General features: G+C 43.7%; 2 protein-coding genes across 2 annotated transcripts; one reads left to right on the plus strand and one right to left on the minus strand.

Annotated features, from left to right (window-relative positions):
* Nucleotides 1-1771: 1771 nt before the first annotated feature.
* On the minus strand, nt 1772-11669 carry rab38c (RAB38c, member of RAS oncogene family). Its single transcript, XM_084028946.1, has 5 exons — nt 11544-11669; nt 10412-10614; nt 9645-9775; nt 5306-5443; nt 1772-4170 (listed from the first exon to the last, which is right to left on the minus strand). Exons 2-5 carry the CDS (start codon nt 10602-10604, stop codon nt 4009-4011), a joined length of 624 nt encoding a protein of 207 aa, XP_083885072.1. The 5' UTR covers nt 10605-10614; nt 11544-11669; the 3' UTR covers nt 1772-4008.
* A 50-nt stretch (nt 11670-11719) lies between these two features.
* On the plus strand, nt 11720-15451 carry LOC311025821 (ras-related protein Rab-39B-like). Its single transcript, XM_084028945.1, has 4 exons — nt 11720-11844; nt 12829-13061; nt 14276-14546; nt 14628-15451. The coding sequence occupies exons 2-4, from the start codon at nt 12847-12849 to the stop codon at nt 14781-14783; spliced, it is 642 nt and encodes a 213-aa protein (XP_083885071.1). The 5' UTR covers nt 11720-11844; nt 12829-12846; the 3' UTR covers nt 14784-15451.
* Nucleotides 15452-17147: the final 1696 nt, after the last annotated feature.

The following is a 17147-nucleotide window of genomic DNA, read 5'->3' on the forward strand; positions in this document are numbered from 1 at the left end:
TTTGTCACTCAAAGTTGTGTAAAATGGCAGTACATGAATCAGGTGACTGGGGAAGGAGGGCGATTGGGCCACTTCACGGGTTCCGGGGAGGGCATCTTAAAGTAGAAGGATGCCCCCCCCCCCCCCCCAGTCTCCGAGGCTTGTAGGCATCAGCTGTCATCACCTCGGTGGGTGTGGGGGGGCTCAGGAGTGTGATGTGCAAACTCTCCCATGATTACCTGCCATCCAATGAAATGTTGACACACAGGGAGGAAAATCCACGATAACATCAGCACCAGGTTTCTCCGTTCCTATCAGACTTTAACACCGTTACCGCCTTAGAATGACTGATCACAGCATTACAGTAGCAATCCCATGTTTTGTACACACAGTACATCAGTGTGACCCCACGGTTTAGCTGTAGTGTTTTATTGTGGTACCATGATGAATCCCAGCAGCATAGGTCCCTGTTTGTAGCTTTTTTTGTTAAAATAATTTACTGGGAATGTTCCAGTTTGACTCATTTAGTTCCCACAACATTCCCAGTATGTGTCTAATTGACATTTCATGGTTATTTAAATACCATCTGGGAGCATTCAGTGATGGTTCCTGCTTTATTTTGAAGAGCAACATTTCTACAGGAACCACATATTACAGGAGATCTTCTGGATCAAGCATTCCTTGTTTCTTTGTAGAACCATGTAAAGTCAGTTGGTAAGCACATCTCATTGTTCATAATTTGCTGATTATTTAGTTTAGTCTTTACTCTAAAATGCCCCCAATATACTGAAACATTCCCATTATAATATACTTAATCCCAAGGTCACAGTCTTAAGTGTCTTGTTTCAATGTGATCAACACTTAAAACCTAAGTTTGTAGCTCTCTTGTCTCAGCATATGTTCAGGTCACAGAGGTGAAACGTTGGTTTCTCTAAAAGACAATTAACCAGATAAAACCCATCTGTGAGACCACCGGCGCTGTTCTGACTCTTGCCAGTAAAATTAATTTTCAGAGATGCTGATTGTTACCTCTTTGGCTCCAAAACTGGGGAAATCCCAAAAATCAAGATATTCAGTTGACAGTTACAGAGCAGCAAATCCTTATAGTGACTGACTACTACTTTCTAAAAAAAGACTTTATTATAACAAATGTGGAATTCTGAGAATTAACCTGAATGCTGTTGAAAACATACTGCCCAGTATACGGCACCACATACAGTTGTTTTATTGCATGTAGTCTGGTCCATAGTGAACGCAGTTACACATGTGTTGCATTACACAGACAGACTATTACACATCAAAGGGAGCCAAGTCGATTATAAAGCTGGTGGCCAATTCGAAAACATGGAATTTCAAATAACACTTGAGGCGGATTCAAACTCAACAAAGGCGGTCGTTCAGTAATGGCGATGCTGAAGAGTGGTGCATGCCATGTTTTTGACTGGTTGGCAAGAAATTGATTTTAATGGACTGAAGAAGAGAAAAAAAAAGCCTTATACCAACAATAGAGCCAAACGAGTCATGTTTGCTATAAAATATATTTATATTGAGAGGGAAATATTCACTTTCACAGGATGAAAGGGCCACCATTATAGACGTAAACCACACATGATTATGTATATGTGTGTGTGTGTGTGTGTGTGTGTGTGTGTGTGTGTGTGTATGTATATATATAAATATAAAATGAAATGGAGATTAGTGCTTTACTAGAAGCAGCTGCTGTATATCAGGACAAGACCATAGTGCACTTTACCACTGCTATTCCTAATTAAAGAAATTCTCAATACACTAACAGCCTTTAGGTTTTATTAACCACTGAAATAGTCCATTTAATGGACAGAGCCGCTGAATGGACTCTTCCCCCATTACATCCATGACATTTATGTTGATTTCTGACTGCAGACGATTCGTGTGTGTATTTTTCTTGGCGGCGTGAGAGTGCAGATTTTCTGGCCCATCAGTTCATGATCCAGCGTGAAAGAAAATGTCTTTACATATTAGCAGGCCAGTTCTGAACACACAGGATGCATCCTTTGTGTAATGTTACATAAAGGGATTAGGTCTGAGAAGAGAGGCTGTGATCTTCAGCAGAGGGATGCTGTGGCCTTTGCCATGTCAGACACATACTGTCTAGTAAGTTCCACTCTTACCGTCGTCAAGTCGTCACACAGAATACATCTGCTCCTGCTCCGTCTGATCCCAGTGAGATTAGTCAAACCAACAAACACACGCCACCATTCAAATAATTTGATTTGATCATGGAAATAAGGCAGGGCGCTATGGGCAGTCATCACATGCTATCTTTTAAGTGTACAAGGGTTTAACGAATCATCTTATTAACTGAGCACCAGACCCTGCATGATTATATTAAAAATGAGTCTAACCCAAACAAAATCTCAAAAAGACTAATTTTGACTTTTGGAAATACCCTTATTCTCTTTCTTGCCGAGCTTTAGATGATGAGACCGATTCCACTCTCAAATAATAAGCAGCCTGTTAGCTTAGCTTAGCATGACTGGAAACATTTAGCTTGGTTCTGTCAAAAATAAAATTCAAGCTTAAGCTGAATAATGAATAAATTATATAATCTTGTCTGTTCATGTGAACGAGGCTGGGCCGAAGGCTTGGAGGTGGGTTAAAGGAAACGCTAGAGTGCTTGATCTGTAGACCCTTGACAATCTGGATCTTTTTTCTGAATTTTATTCTCAGAAGTCAAATTGTTATGCTTCATGCACCACTGAGAAACTTTCATAGGAACGAACGGATCGCCACCTCCACGGCTGTATCTAGTTCTCTTTATACATCCATAGGCAAGGCACAACATTTCCTCAATTTTCATTATCCAATAACTAGAGACACCATCTAAGTTGATGTGTTGCCTTGACAACATACTTTGTGAAAAAGGCCAGAAATAGCCTACGACGTCGGCGATATTGAGAAGACATGTCTTATATGTAAAACTGATTTATTAATCAAAATGTTTCTATCAAATTCCAAATTATTCAGCAGCCAAATCGTGAAAGAGAGGCTATCGAGTAAAAGATTAATTTCGGGGTAATTCTCCTTTCTCGATCCAGTGTCTGTTCTGGGAGGATTCATGTCAAATGTAGCAGATTACTTGTAAGGATTGAAAATTCACAATGTTTTGTAAAGAGCTGGCAGTCACAGCTGAATGTTCCGGTTGCGGACACAAATGAGGAATTGAGAACCATAAAACGCCAACAAAGAAGAAGAAAACTACGCCTAAACCCGAAATCTCATGAGCAGGACAGCCAGGCTAGCTGTTTCCTTCTGGTTTCAGCCGTTACGCTAAGCTAAGCTAACTGGCTGTGGGGCGTATAGACATGTCATCTAACGTTTCCAAACAAACACAGAACTTATGCTTTGTGTGGAAGTTTAGCTTCAAGTTCACTTTGAGAAAATGCATTTAAGGCCTCATTGGTGCAGCACTCATTAGCTCCACAATGTGAAAACATCCTCGTCCACTAAGCCTAACAGCAGACTGCACGATGACAGCTTCGTTAAAGGGCAGAGGATGCATTCTTTGCCCTTTAGCGGAGCCGAGGTCTGTGTTCACACTGCAGACAAAAGTGCCAGGGCAAGTTTTAGGAGCCGTCGGCTCAGCCGAATGTCAAAGCAGGCAAGAGTAGATAAGAGATATCACATCATAGAATGTAACAAAACAACAACTTTTTACGACCTAAAAAAAGGCTGCAATAATTTTTATCCACAGCTGTGAAATATAAATTGCAAACAAAAGATGAAAAGTTGACATATAGGTCTGAAACATTTAATGCCTGTTTTCCTAAAAACAATTCATTTTTATCATGAATTAAAAAACACTGGAATCTTGTCTAAAATGTAAGAATTACTCCAGATATGTTGTTGGCCGGCAGTGTGAACACATTGTTTTGTTTTTTTCATGATCACTTCAGGCCGAAGGCAATTTCTTTACAATCAGTCCCTGAGCCACTTATCTCTGCGGCCTCACAGCTGTTCACTTCCTGGTTGCCTGTGATTGGTCGGGAGTCACCATTTCCCACATGAAGAGCAGTTGAGATGATCCTTGGTCGTGTTGGTGTATCCGGACAGGACGAGGGAGCTGGGGTCTCGCTCTGCCAGCGGGTTCTCCTCGTTGTTCAGGATATGCTCCACCAAGCAGCGCGTCGCCTCCTCCACGTTCATGTTCTCCTGACAGACGATATAAAAGTGAGCCAAGCATGGACCAGACACACAGCCACAGTGGCCTTGCTCTGTAGCTGGAGATGCCAGCACCACTTTGGTCTGCACTGAGAAATCTCAGTCACTGGATGGGTTGCAATAGATTTTTGTACAGACTAGGGATGGGACGATATAGTAGTTTTTTGCAGATTACCATAAAAAACACTCGCACATCATGGTGAGTTTCCATCATCAGGATAATCGTGAATATCGACATGAGTGAGTCGAAAAAGCTGTTGAGCTTGGTATCATGGTAGAAAAGTAGAAAAATAGGGACAGATTGAAAATAATTTCAATCAAAATTTAAAAATTATGTTTAAGCACCATTAGAGTTTTAAGCACATTTGGATGATTATCGGCATATCGTGAATTTTCACTTTTTATTATCTTGAATAGGTCAGCTAGCCATTTTGAAGAGATGTTTGTCATTCACAATTTTCATGCATGTTATTGAAAACACAAATACTTTGAACAAACCGAATGTAATTGCCTTTCATATTAGATTCAGCGTCATTAGTACAATCGGCTGCAATCATCAGAACAACGCAAACATTGTACTGCAGATCTAAACCCAAAATAACACCAGCTGACATTAGCCGTAGCGTTGGCGTCCACGGATGTCCAAGGCGTCCGTCGCCCCAGTTAGAATGGAGAATATATCAAAGATTGAATGAACTTTTCATTCTGACAGCATGAAGCTGGGATGTCACACAGTGATGGAAGCCATCTTGTTTCTGTTCTGTCTGCTGAGCTTCGTGTTCACTAACGACACGACTGTCTCAGACTCGCACCCCGGTGTGGAAGTCATTAGACGCTCTGAGCGGAGGGCAAAGAACGGAAGGTTAATTCACACCAGGCTGCAGACATTCCTCTATTTGTCTCTTGAGAACATTTTCTGACGTTTTGTGTTGGTACTTAAACGCCCGACAGTAACTTTCAGGATCAATTCCTTTCAAAGTGGCCTTCTGTTGCAATGACATCGCTATTTTAGCCGGTTAAACGTGGAGCTATCCCGACCGTGTAAATCATATATAGAGCAGGTGACTGTGACCCCTTTATGCTTCGTCCATTGGAGCCCCCCCCCCCCCCCCCCAAACACTCGTACCTTTGCGGAGGTCTCGAACCAGCCGACAAAGCCGTTCTCCTTGCAGAAGGAGTCGAGCTTGGGCTGCTGGGAAGCCAGCTGGTCCGACTTATTGGCCAAGAGTACGGCTGGAACTGGCCTCCCATGGTTCAGGGTCACCTGAGGAGAGAAGACAGACAAGTGATGATGGCTGTACACACTTGTACTCGTATAAGCTACTTAAAATGTAACCGTAGAAGAAGTTTCCGTAAATACACCTGTTTAATGTATTGGCTCACCTGCCCTGACTCGCATACGTGCTTTTCTCAGATCAGAATGAAAATTCTCACTATTAGTTCAACCTCCACAACATTTAGTCATTTGTGCACATCATAGTAGCGATTCCTCCTTCCTCTGAACAAATTGCAAATGCTTTTGGACATGCATCAGTTGCATACAATTTTCTGCTGTTTTATAACATTATCATTTGCTTGTGTCATTTCATGTCAGTCAAAATGAACTATACTTATGGATGCTGAATAGTCGTTCCCAATAAAACTAATAGTCGTCATTTCATTGCTTGAGTCATTACATTGCTTGAGTAATTACATACAAAATTGTTGAATTAGTTATCAAATTCTATCAAGCAAATTTTATACCTTTATTTATATTTTTTCCTGGAAATGTCTCCTAAATTGAACAGTTGCTCTCAGGTGAACTTTCACTCAGGAGGAGGTGTGTGAAGTATTAGTTGTAACGATGACAAGCCACTTGTTCACAGTCACTCCCATGAACCCTCACTTGGCAAGCATATATGAACCGAGCAGAACATAGTGTGGACCATTTCTACAAAACAGAGGAAGAGGGAGAAGAGGCCAAATACATAGGCAGATTACTAATGAAAAAAAAGTGTGTCCCGTCATCTAATGACGGGACACCCATCACAAAGGACACCCATCTAATGATGGGACACCCATCACACAGGACACCCATCTAATGACCGGACACTCATCTAATGACGGGGCACAAGCACCCATCTAATCACGGGACACCCATCTAATGACGGGACACCCATCTAATCACAGGACACCCATCTAATGACGGGACACCCATCTAATGACGGGACACCCATCTAATATCGGGACACCCATCTAATCACAGGACACCCATCTAATGACGGGAAACCCATCTTGTAACGGGACACCCATCTAATCACAGGACACCCATCACACAGGACACCCCTCTAATGACGGGACACTCGTCTAATGACAGGGCACAAGCACCCATCTAATGACGGGACACCCATCTAATCACAGGACACCCATCTAATGACGGGACACCCATCTAATCACAGGACACCCATCTAATGACGGGACACCCATCTAGTGATGGGACACCCATCTAATATTGGGACACCCATCTAGTAACAGGACACCCATCTCATCACAGGGCACCCATCTAAACACAGGACACCCATCTAATGACGGGACACCCATCTAGTAACGGGACACCCATCTAATATTGGGACACCCATCTAATGACGGGACACCCATCTAGTAACGGGACACCCATCTAATATTGGGACACCCATCTAGTAACAGGACACCCATCTCATAACAGAGCACGCATCTAATCACAGGACACCCATCTAATGACGGGACACCCATCTAGTAACAGGACACCCATCTAATGACGGGACACCCATCTAATCACAGGACACCCATCTAATGACGGGACACCCATCTAGTGACGGGACACCCATCTCATCACAGGGCACCCATCTAATGACGGGACACCCATCTAGTGATGGGACACCCATCTAATATTGGGACACCCATCTAGTAACAGGACACCCATCTCATCACAGGGCACCCATCTAATGACGGGACACCCATCTAGTGATGGGACACCCATCTAATATTGGGACACCCATCTAGTAACAGGACACCCATCTCATCACAGGACACCCATCTAATCACAGGACACCCATCACACAGGACACCCATCTAATGATGGGACACCCATCTAGTGACGGGACACCCATCTAAAGACGGGACACCCATCTAGTGACGGGACACCCATCACACAGGACACCCGTCTAGTGACGGGACACCCATCACACGGGACACCCATCTAGTAACGGGACACCCATCTAATATTGGGACACCCATCTAATGACGGGACACCCATCTAGTAACGGGACACCCATCTAATATTGGGACACCCATCTAGTAACAGGACACCCATCTCATAACAGAGCACGCATCTAATCACAGGACACCCATCTAATGACGGGACACCCATCTAGTAACAGGACACCCATCTAATCACAGGACACCCATCACACAGGACACCCATCACACAGGACAACCATCTAATGACAGGACACCCATCTAGTGACGGGACACCCATCTAATATCGGGACACCCATCTAATCACAGGACACCCATCTAATGACGGGACACCCATCTAATCACAGGACACCCATCTAATGACGGGACACCCATCTAGTGACGGGACACCCATCTAATATTGGGACACCCATCTAGTAACAGGACACCCATCTCATCACAGGGCACCCATCTAATGACGGGACACCCATCTAGTGATGGGACACCCATCTAATATTGGGACACCCATCTAGTAACAGGACACCCATCTCATCACAGGACACCCATCTAATCACAGGACACCCATCACACAGGACACCCATCTAATGATGGGACACCCATCTAGTGACGGGACACCCATCTAAAGACGGGACACCCATCTAGTGACGGGACACCCATCACACAGGACACCCGTCTAGTGACGGGACACCCATCACACGGGACACCCATCTAATGACGGGACACCCATCTAATGACGGGACACCCATCACACAGGACACCCATCTAGTGACGGGACACTCATCTAATCACAGGACACCCATCTAATGACGGGACACCCATCACACGGGACACCCATCTAATGACGGGACACCCATCACACAGAACACCCATCTAGTGACAGGACACCAATCACACAGGACACCCATCACACGGGACACCCATCTAGTGACGGGACACCCATCTAGTGATGGGACACCCATCACACAGGACACCCATCTAGTGACGGGACACCCATCACACAGGACACCCATCTAGTGACGGGACACCCATCTAATGATGGGACACCCATCTAGTGACGGGACACCCATCTAATGACGGGACACCCATCTAGTGACGGGACACCCATCACACAGGACACCCATCAAACGGGACACCCATCTAATGACGGGACACCCATCTAATGACATGACACCCATCACATAGGACAGCCATCACACGGGACACCCATCTAGTGACGGGACACCCATCACACAGGACAGCCATCACACGGGACACCCATCTAATGACGGGACAACCATAACACAGGACACCCATCTAGTGACGGGACACCCATCACACAGGACACCCATCTAGTGACGGGACACCCATCTAATGATGGGACACCCATCTAACGAGGGGACACCCATCACACAGGACACATGGTTGGACACTGAAGGTACACTGAATGTCTACACGTGCTGCTTCTGCATTTTAATGATAACCGGGAATAAAGCCCCACCCGGCTTCACAGGCACAGAGTCGTACTTTCATGTCTTGTATGTCGATTGCCAGGTGATGTGGTGGATCACCTTCAATGATCTGTGGTGGATCACCTTCAATGATCTGTGGTGGATCACCTTCAATGATCTGTGGTGGATCACCTTCAATGATCTGTAGGCGTTAGCTTCTATCTTTGTCTCTTTAACCAGTTTGCTGAATCAGTTTGACATGCTGGATTCATCCTACAAACACAAATTGAAGATCCTTCTGGCTGCTCCTCTCTGAAATGGCCTTTTCATTTTCTCAAACATGACAGAATCTTTATTCGGGGAGTGCAGTTAGTGGCGGTGTGGGCTCCATGGTAGATCTGACAGTTTGACGGAGTAGCAGTGGGGATGTGGGTCTTCGCCAACTGTCTATTCTGATGGCAATTTTTCAAACTACTTTTATAGTTTGTGAAGCTGTCAGATGATAAATCTCTTCTTCACATAATCTCAATAATGAATCACAAATGTGTTTGTACAGCACGTGAAACCCAGGTGTCCACACCAAGCACTGAAATACAGCAATGACAATTAAGGATATTATGACGTAAATGTGGATGATGCCTATAAAAGTAGCCGAGTTAAGCTTTCCTGTTCATAGAAATGTATCTTGTTTGACAAAAACAATGCCCGAAACGTATCTTTGGCATTACATGTTGTTGTGACCAGCCATGTGCAGATGTAATTGTGACTATGGATTTTAACACCTGTGAAAGGGACAGAAGTGGCAGGCGATTTTGTGCTGACCTTGGAGTCCAGGTCATCCTTCCACTTCAGCACGGCGTCGAAGGTGGAGGCTCTGGTCACGTCGAACACCACCAGAGCTCCCACCGCCTCCCGGTAATAGACACGAGTCATGTTCCCATAGCGCTCCTGTCCTGGGACGTCAGGGACAGCCAGTCAGACACACACATTCATATTAAGACACCTTTCAAGTCCATAAAATCCACTCTCAGCGTGGTGAGGTAAATATAGCCAGTTTGTATGTGGTGTGTTTATTCTGCTGCGGCCTCCATCATGTGACTCATATTATCAGCATGGGATCACTTGAGTCACAGCCAAGCACAAGATCTACATTCCTCAAGCAGGCTTCAAATGAGGGAGGGACCCAGGCAGTGCATCTGTGCGAGCACACGTCACCCTCTGCAGCGATCACCATCTTATCAACAGATTTCTCTCCATCACTGAGTCACAAAAGTAAAATAAAGTAAAAAGTGTTGTTTGTATTGTAGTGCAGCAGCCTCTTGTTTCAACACACTTAAGGAGTTGATCTTATTGGAAAGCAGCTCATCTAACAGCACATGCACAAAACAAGACTTTCAGGAATCTTGCTTGAATAAGTTGTTGAATAAGTTGTTTTGCACGACTGTCAAAATACAATTATTTAAAGTGAATTTCACATGTTGTTCACATGCCCCTACTTTCCTAAAAATGATTTTTCTGTCCTTTTAACAATCGGGCCACCTGATGCAATAACAAGCCTTTAAACCATGTACTCGTTGGTGTTGGCAGACCTGCTATGTCCCACAGCTGAAGCCGGATCACGGTGTCGTTGTCCCACTGCAGCACCTTCAGGGCGAAGTCAACGCCGATGGTGGCTCGGTAGTGCTGGGAGAAGATCTGATGCACGTAGCGCTTGATGATGGACGTTTTCCCGACTCCCAGGTCCCCGATGACCAGGACTTTGAACAAAAGCTCCTGCTGCATGGCGGCAGCTCTGCGGGCAAAAAAAAAAACGTCCTCGGAGAATTACAAGAACTTTAATAAAGATGTCGGTGCACAGGTATCGCAACAAAAATGTAAATTACAGCAAAGTCTTGGAAAGTAGAAATAAATATTATTGGGCTAGTAGGGCATTTTCTTTTTGTAGTCCAATGCACTTAAAAAAAAGTGATATCATCTAGAAGAAGCAGCCAGGCTCGTCTGTGGTCGCTGCAGTCCAACCGTCGGGTCAAACATGACGGCCTGTTCTCGACTGGTGGTGCGTTCACACCGCACTCGTTAAAAGTAGGCGTCGTAATTTGTCACGCAGACTATTTTCTAGGATAGGCTCAGGAGGACATTTACGTAAGTAACGTAAGTATCAATACAACAGTGTGTTATTTATCACGCGGTTGATCCTGTTTCGTATGTAACATGTTATTTTAAATTTAAAACATTTTCCAGCTGTAGACGTGTACATTTTTGAAAGATTTGACAAAATATTTTCATATAATACTGTAATTTCCCACTGAAAATATGTAACCTAATATTCAGGCTTAAACCAGTTAAATGAATAACTGCTCTTTTCTTCTTCTTTTTTTTTCTTTTGACTGTTTATTTATATCGTTTTTTTTATTTTCACGTCGTGTTCATTTAGGCCATGTAATTTCTGTCCCACGGGTGGGGTCGGAGTGAGGATATCATCCTGGTAGTTCCGTAGGCTGTAGCTTTTTAGCCTATAGCTAACTACACTCGACTACGTCTTGCTGGATTAAACAAATCAAATAAGTTTCTCAAATATAGATATTGCGAAATACAAATAATTGTGTACATTAAATTATCACGTTCATGTGTCCCGACTTGGTACTTGCGGTATCTATGTTTCTCCTACAGTCTTTAAAGGCAGCAGCACCCTGGCGATTGTTGGTGCGCTGCCCTGCGTACCTTTACGGTAATGGTGCTGATGAGGGCGAGGAGGAGACGTGTTGATGTTGCTGCCATTTCATCCGCGGATCATCACGGAAATATCAGCAGACGAAGCGGCGGCTCGGACCGTCGTTTGGACGCTCAACAGGCTGGAATCACCTTCTAGACTGGTCACGTGTTAATGGTGGAGCAGCCTTCATGTGATGAATGTTATCGGTGAATTCTGTAACTCCTCCGCTGCTGTTCTGAAGGACCGTTTTTAGAAGGCACAATCCACGACATGGGGTTTGCTTTTTACAGGTACTGAGCTAACTTTAAGGTAGGTGATTTATTACTTATTATTTATTACATTGTTGTCCTGAATGTTAATTAGCGTAAATAATACACACACTAGCATTAAGTTAAGTGGGCCTCATGATGAATTACCCATTTTTAAAGATACATTTAGCAGAATATCTGATGAGTTTCTAGGAAGCAGCGGCAGATATCTGTGATCGACTCGCCCTCCTGGTCAGCAGCCATTGTGTTTGGCTAGCTTCAAGGCCTTATTGTGTGTTATTGCAGAAGAACAACCAGCCGACTACCCACATGGGGGCTGACTACACCAATGTTTATTGAGTTGGAGAGGAGTGGCCTCCCCCCCCATCCCCCCTCTCTCTCCCTCCTTCCCCTCAAATTAGATCACCCAACTGTAAATCACATGGACACTGCTGAGATGACTTGAGCCCCTTCCTCTCCCCTCATGGTGGCAGCCATAATCCAAAGAGTAATCCATGTGGTCGACGCCGTCTGCAGATTAAATTAACATTTTGTTTGTGTTTGTAAAGTGGAAAAGGTGTTAATTTGTCTTTATTTTGCTGTAGAGGCTTGAGCATGTGTTGAATCCATTCTGTTGTTTGATTTACTGTATTTTTTATCCCTTCAAAGGATCGGTATTGTTACAGAGCCAAACTGAGATGAGACCCGTTTTATTCATATTCTATATTTTATTTCAGAAGATCATTTCTGCAGAGGTCTTGTGAGAGAGCGAGAGATTGAGAGCACACTCTTTATTTTTGAAGAGTCTCAAAATGCACATCACTTTTTGATGTTTAATGTTCATTAGCATGTAAAGCTCAAACCTCAGTTTCTGAACATTTTTTCAGTTCAGTTTTACAGAAGATCTACAGAAGATCAGATGCATAAGAACGTATCTAAACCATCTTAGCGATGTGGGGTAGATCTGAAAATTAGACCGCAGCTTATTTCTTTGGGTTTTGGATTCTTGACTGACTAATGAGTGAATGCTTTTAATTCCTTACAGATCATAATCCGTTGAGACATGGAGACGATATGGCTTTACCAGTTTCGCCTGATCGTCATCGGAGACTCCACGGTCGGCAAGTCGTGTCTGATCCGGAGGTTCACCGAGGGCCGCTTCGCCCAGGTCTCGGACCCGACGGTGGGGGTGGACTTCTTCTCCCGCCTGGTGGAGATCGAGCCAGGCAAGAGAATCAAACTACAGATCTGGGACACTGCAGGACAGGAGAGGTTCAGGTACAGACCTTTTTGGAGCCATAATATAGTTTTGTCTTTTGTATGTATGCATGCAGTTCTTGAGTTGGACACAGGGTGGAGCATTGCTCCAAAGTGCACCCCCAAGGTGATGGGAATCAGGTGTGTTGAATGGAGGAGACAAACAGTTTTTGACCGTGTCACCATGTCATCGTGTCCCGTGTACTATGTTAATGTGCCGGCGTACTTTTGTTTGGCTGTTTTACGCTAAAGGACAATTATCATTGGAATATTGAGTATAATATAAACCGATCACCGCATCCAAAGTTATATGGGACTGGACATTGGTTTAATGTTGGCTCAGAACACGCATCCGAAACAAGTTTGTCCGTTCGCCCCTCAGTGGCTCATTTAAATATTTTAAAAGTCACTACAGACCTCCTCAAGCAAACGTTGTTTCTTTAAAGGTGCTTTTGTTTGACACATAAACACCTCTTGCCCTCCATCCCAATCCAACCGTGTCCCAAAACTGCTGGATGTTTGATGGGCTCTAAAGATCCATTCACTCAAACCCCACAGTCCACACGAAACAAAGGACAATCTAATGACGTACTAAATGTTTCTCATTAACAAAAACGTGCTTGATGCATTCAGAGCCTGTTGCAGCCGTTCTCTCGGTGCCACGGAGCTCCGGCGTCGTCCACAAGCCATAAACAACACGCCAGAGCCGTTTTGTTGCAACGGGTGATACATTTCTTCAATATGGCCAACTTGGGCATCGTAGTTTATGTTGAGTCAAGTCCACTTTACTGCTGCTGTAAATACTCACTCGAGCACCAAATCTGCAGCTGAACATACTCCCCGACAACGGCACCATGTCTGAGTAAGATTTAGGACATTGTGCTTCTTCTAAAAACATAAACGTTTGCATTTATGACCTGCTCTTAAATATTTACTTCCACATCTTCAGGGGTTCTCAGATGTGTGGACGGCTGCATCGAAGCGTTTCCTGAGATTTGCTTTCAGTAATGAGAAATGCAGAATAGTGCCAAGAGTTGGTATCACATCACAATCCAGTAGTCGCACAATTCCTTTGTTTTAGGGTGTTTTGATTTGGATTCTATCATCTTGCCCACAGTCAAAGGAACGGCAGTATACTGTTATTGGCTTTCAGCCCCAAGCCCGCTGCTTTCTACTGCAAACGGTTAGAGGAAAAATAAAAGTTAGATTCCCGATGCGTCTGCCTCCCCTTCCAGGTCCATCACCCGAGCGTACTACCGTAACTCGGTCGGTGGCCTCCTGCTCTTCGACATCACAAACCGCCGCTCCTTCCAGAACGTCCACAACTGGCTGGAGGAGGCCCGGAGCCACGTCCAGCCGCATAACATCGTCTTCCTGCTGGTCGGCCACAAGTGTGACCTGGAGGCGCAGCGCCAGGTGAGCCAGCAGGAGGCCGAGAAGCTGGCCGGGGCCAATGGGATGCGTTACGTTGAAACGTCAGCGCGGGAATCCATCAACGTGGAGAAGGTGCAAATGAGCTTCTACTTTTCTCATCTCAGATTGGTTTGCGCTTCTTCGTAATCTTGATTCTTTTCCTTTTTTCCGAAGGCGTTTGTGGATCTGACGAGGGACATCTTTGAGCTGGTACGGAGCGGGGACATCCAGATCCAGGACGGCTGGGAGGGCGTCAAGAGTGGATTGGTTCCCAACACCGTCCACTCCTCTGAGGAGGTCACCAAGGGCAACCGGCAGTGCTTCTGCTGATTGGCCGGGCTGCAGCGTGCAACGGTGACAGGTAGTAATGCTCAGTGGACTCCCGTCTGTAGGAGAGCTGCACCTCGGCCGCCGCTCGGGCCGGTTTGTCCGGGGCCCTGCACCGTTCCACACTTTACTTCTATATGTGAGACATTGCTTTGTCTTTCGGTGCCTGTTTCTGCCTTCGCTGATGTTCCTGACAGACGAGAAGCACAAGAAGCATCCTGACCCTCACTGTTGTGTGTGCATGTGTGTGGGAGCGAGCGTCACAGTCCTGCTGTCTTTGCAGACAACACTTCAGCTGCACTTTGCTTTGGCCTCTCCGGATGTGTACAGTCATAGCCTACTCCCTACAGGCTGTTCATGCTTCCATGTTAATTTTAAATCTGAATCCGCCATGCCGAGACTGAGCCACGCCTTTTTCCCTTTTCATGCATTATCCTCTGTGTGTCTAGAACCAGTGAGGGAGCCGGCGGAAGAGAATGAAACTCAAATCATCCAAAGTATGAGACTCAGCTTTACTTTGTCACGTTGGTTTGTCTGAGCGAGACGAGGAAGAGCTTCACTCTGTTCAAATGTCAGTCGCCGTTATAACCTGATCATAGCATTTTATCAATATGCTCAGTTCAAGTTCATGTTTACTGTATGCAACCCCAAGGTGTTCAATATGAAATACATTAAAAACAGATATTTTAAAATTAATACTCTTTTGAATAAAATATGTAAAATATATCAAACAAAGTAAAACAATTGTGAATTAATTGTTGATTGATTTGTTGTGAATTCAGTGTGAATTAGTTCATTCTTATTTTCATAGTGATGGCTTTCTTGGAGTTTGTTTTTATTTGATATTTCACATTTTTATTTCATAATGACATTTTGACATTGAGCTTTTGATGTCATATCACATTTTGTTTCCTAATTTCACTTCACATGGCAGTGGTGGCCCCTCACAACCCTGCGTAGCTAGTTAGCAAGCTAGGTAACTGCATGTGCAGGTTCACTTGTTCACTTGTATAAATACATATATATTTAATATGTATTTAATTTGATCTCTTAAATCTGATAGCAGTTGTTGAGCTAGATTGAGAGGCAGTGTGACTTCCGTGATTGCTCTCAAATAAAATGTCAATAAAATAGAAATATCATTTTGAAAGTGAAAATTATGAAATGGAAATGGGATTTTTTGATGAAAAAATTGTGCATAATTTATTCACGTTATTCTTAATATCATAATTAGCTGTTATGTTGAACACTCTGGGGCTCCATACTTTTGGGAACTGATTTCATGTCATTAAACCTTCAGGTCATAAATATCTTCTCACACTTATAACTACAATCCATTTATAGAATCAGTTATATCCATATTTAATCAATGCATGCCTCCATTTTAACTCAAATTTCCCAAAGAAAGAAAATCTTTTTTTATTTTTGATATAATGTAAATAGTCATTTCATTCAGTACCTGGAACATCATGAGAAGAGCATAATTAATAAAGATTTTTAAAAAAGAATGTAAAACACTAAAAGGGAACCAATCAGGATTATTTTCCACTACAATTGCTCAACTGGAAATAACATTCACTTATTCTAACAGTCCTAACGGTTTAGAAATGAGAGTTAGCTCTTTTAACGTCCAGATGAAGTGTCTCTTTTGAGTGCCTTTTGGAGGAAAGAAGCCTAATTAGCACAAACATTCAACTTCCTGTTCAAAGATCCAATAAAAATGAAACTGTAAGGTGGTGGCAAACACACTGGTATCACATCAACCTGTAAATAATGTATTTGAAACGCTGAACAAAGTTGACTCTTGGATATTGTTGTGGCTCTGGGTTATTATAGCACAAGTGTCATCAATGATAAATGCCTTGAGACATTAATAAAGATTTGCCTTGTGCAGATGAAAACAACTAACTTTGTTTAACTAGGCCTACCGGATAATGGTCACAGCTGTGATGTTATGACTGGCGTAATGCTGTGTGTGGCCTCTGGAGGGCAGCCTTAGTACGTGAAGTAAGGAGGGCAGGGGGAAAGCCGTTTCAACACATCATTGTTTTGTGTTTTAAGCTCCCACTAAAAGGAAACAAACGTTTTGTAAATAATTGTATGGAGAATTGTAACAAATAGAGATTGCGTAGAACTAAATGTACAAATGTATGTTTCTCAGTTGCTTTGGCACACTTGTTGAAAGAAAATCAGAATCCTTCACATACTGTGTGCAATCCTCAAGTCCATTTTCTCAAATAATATGCATTTCTTATTGCTTGACTCATTGATGCTTTGTCGTTGCCGTGGTGACCAAAGTGTATTACTCCTCTTTTCCATTGCTCTGCATGTACGGAATGTAGCTGTCATTTCTCAGAGGTCGTACCC

This window comes from Eutrigla gurnardus, assembly GCF_963514095.1.
Source record: "Eutrigla gurnardus genome assembly, chromosome: 15".
NCBI lineage: Eukaryota > Metazoa > Chordata > Actinopteri > Perciformes > Triglidae > Eutrigla > Eutrigla gurnardus.

Bases quoted from the DNA above. Each gene is read 5' to 3' on its own strand.
- rab38c (XM_084028946.1), bottom strand. From the start codon at position 10,604: ATGCAGCAGGAGCTTTTGTTCAAAGTCCTGGTCATCGGGGACCTGGGA. The intron at 5,444-9,644 runs GTCAGCACAAAA...TTCTCTCCTCAG, and splicing joins AGGATGACCTGGACTCCAAG to GTGACCCTGAACCATGGGAG. The intron at 4,171-5,305 runs GTACGAGTGTTT...ATCGTCTGTCAG, and splicing joins GGTTCGAGACCTCCGCAAAG to GAGAACATGAACGTGGAGGA.
- LOC311025821 (XM_084028945.1), top strand. From the start codon at position 12,847: ATGGAGACGATATGGCTTTACCAGTTTCGCCTGATCGTCATCGGAGAC. The intron at 13,062-14,275 runs GTACAGACCTTT...CTCCCCTTCCAG, and splicing joins GCAGGACAGGAGAGGTTCAG to GTCCATCACCCGAGCGTACT. The intron at 14,547-14,627 runs GTGCAAATGAGC...TTTTTTCCGAAG, and splicing joins AATCCATCAACGTGGAGAAG to GCGTTTGTGGATCTGACGAG.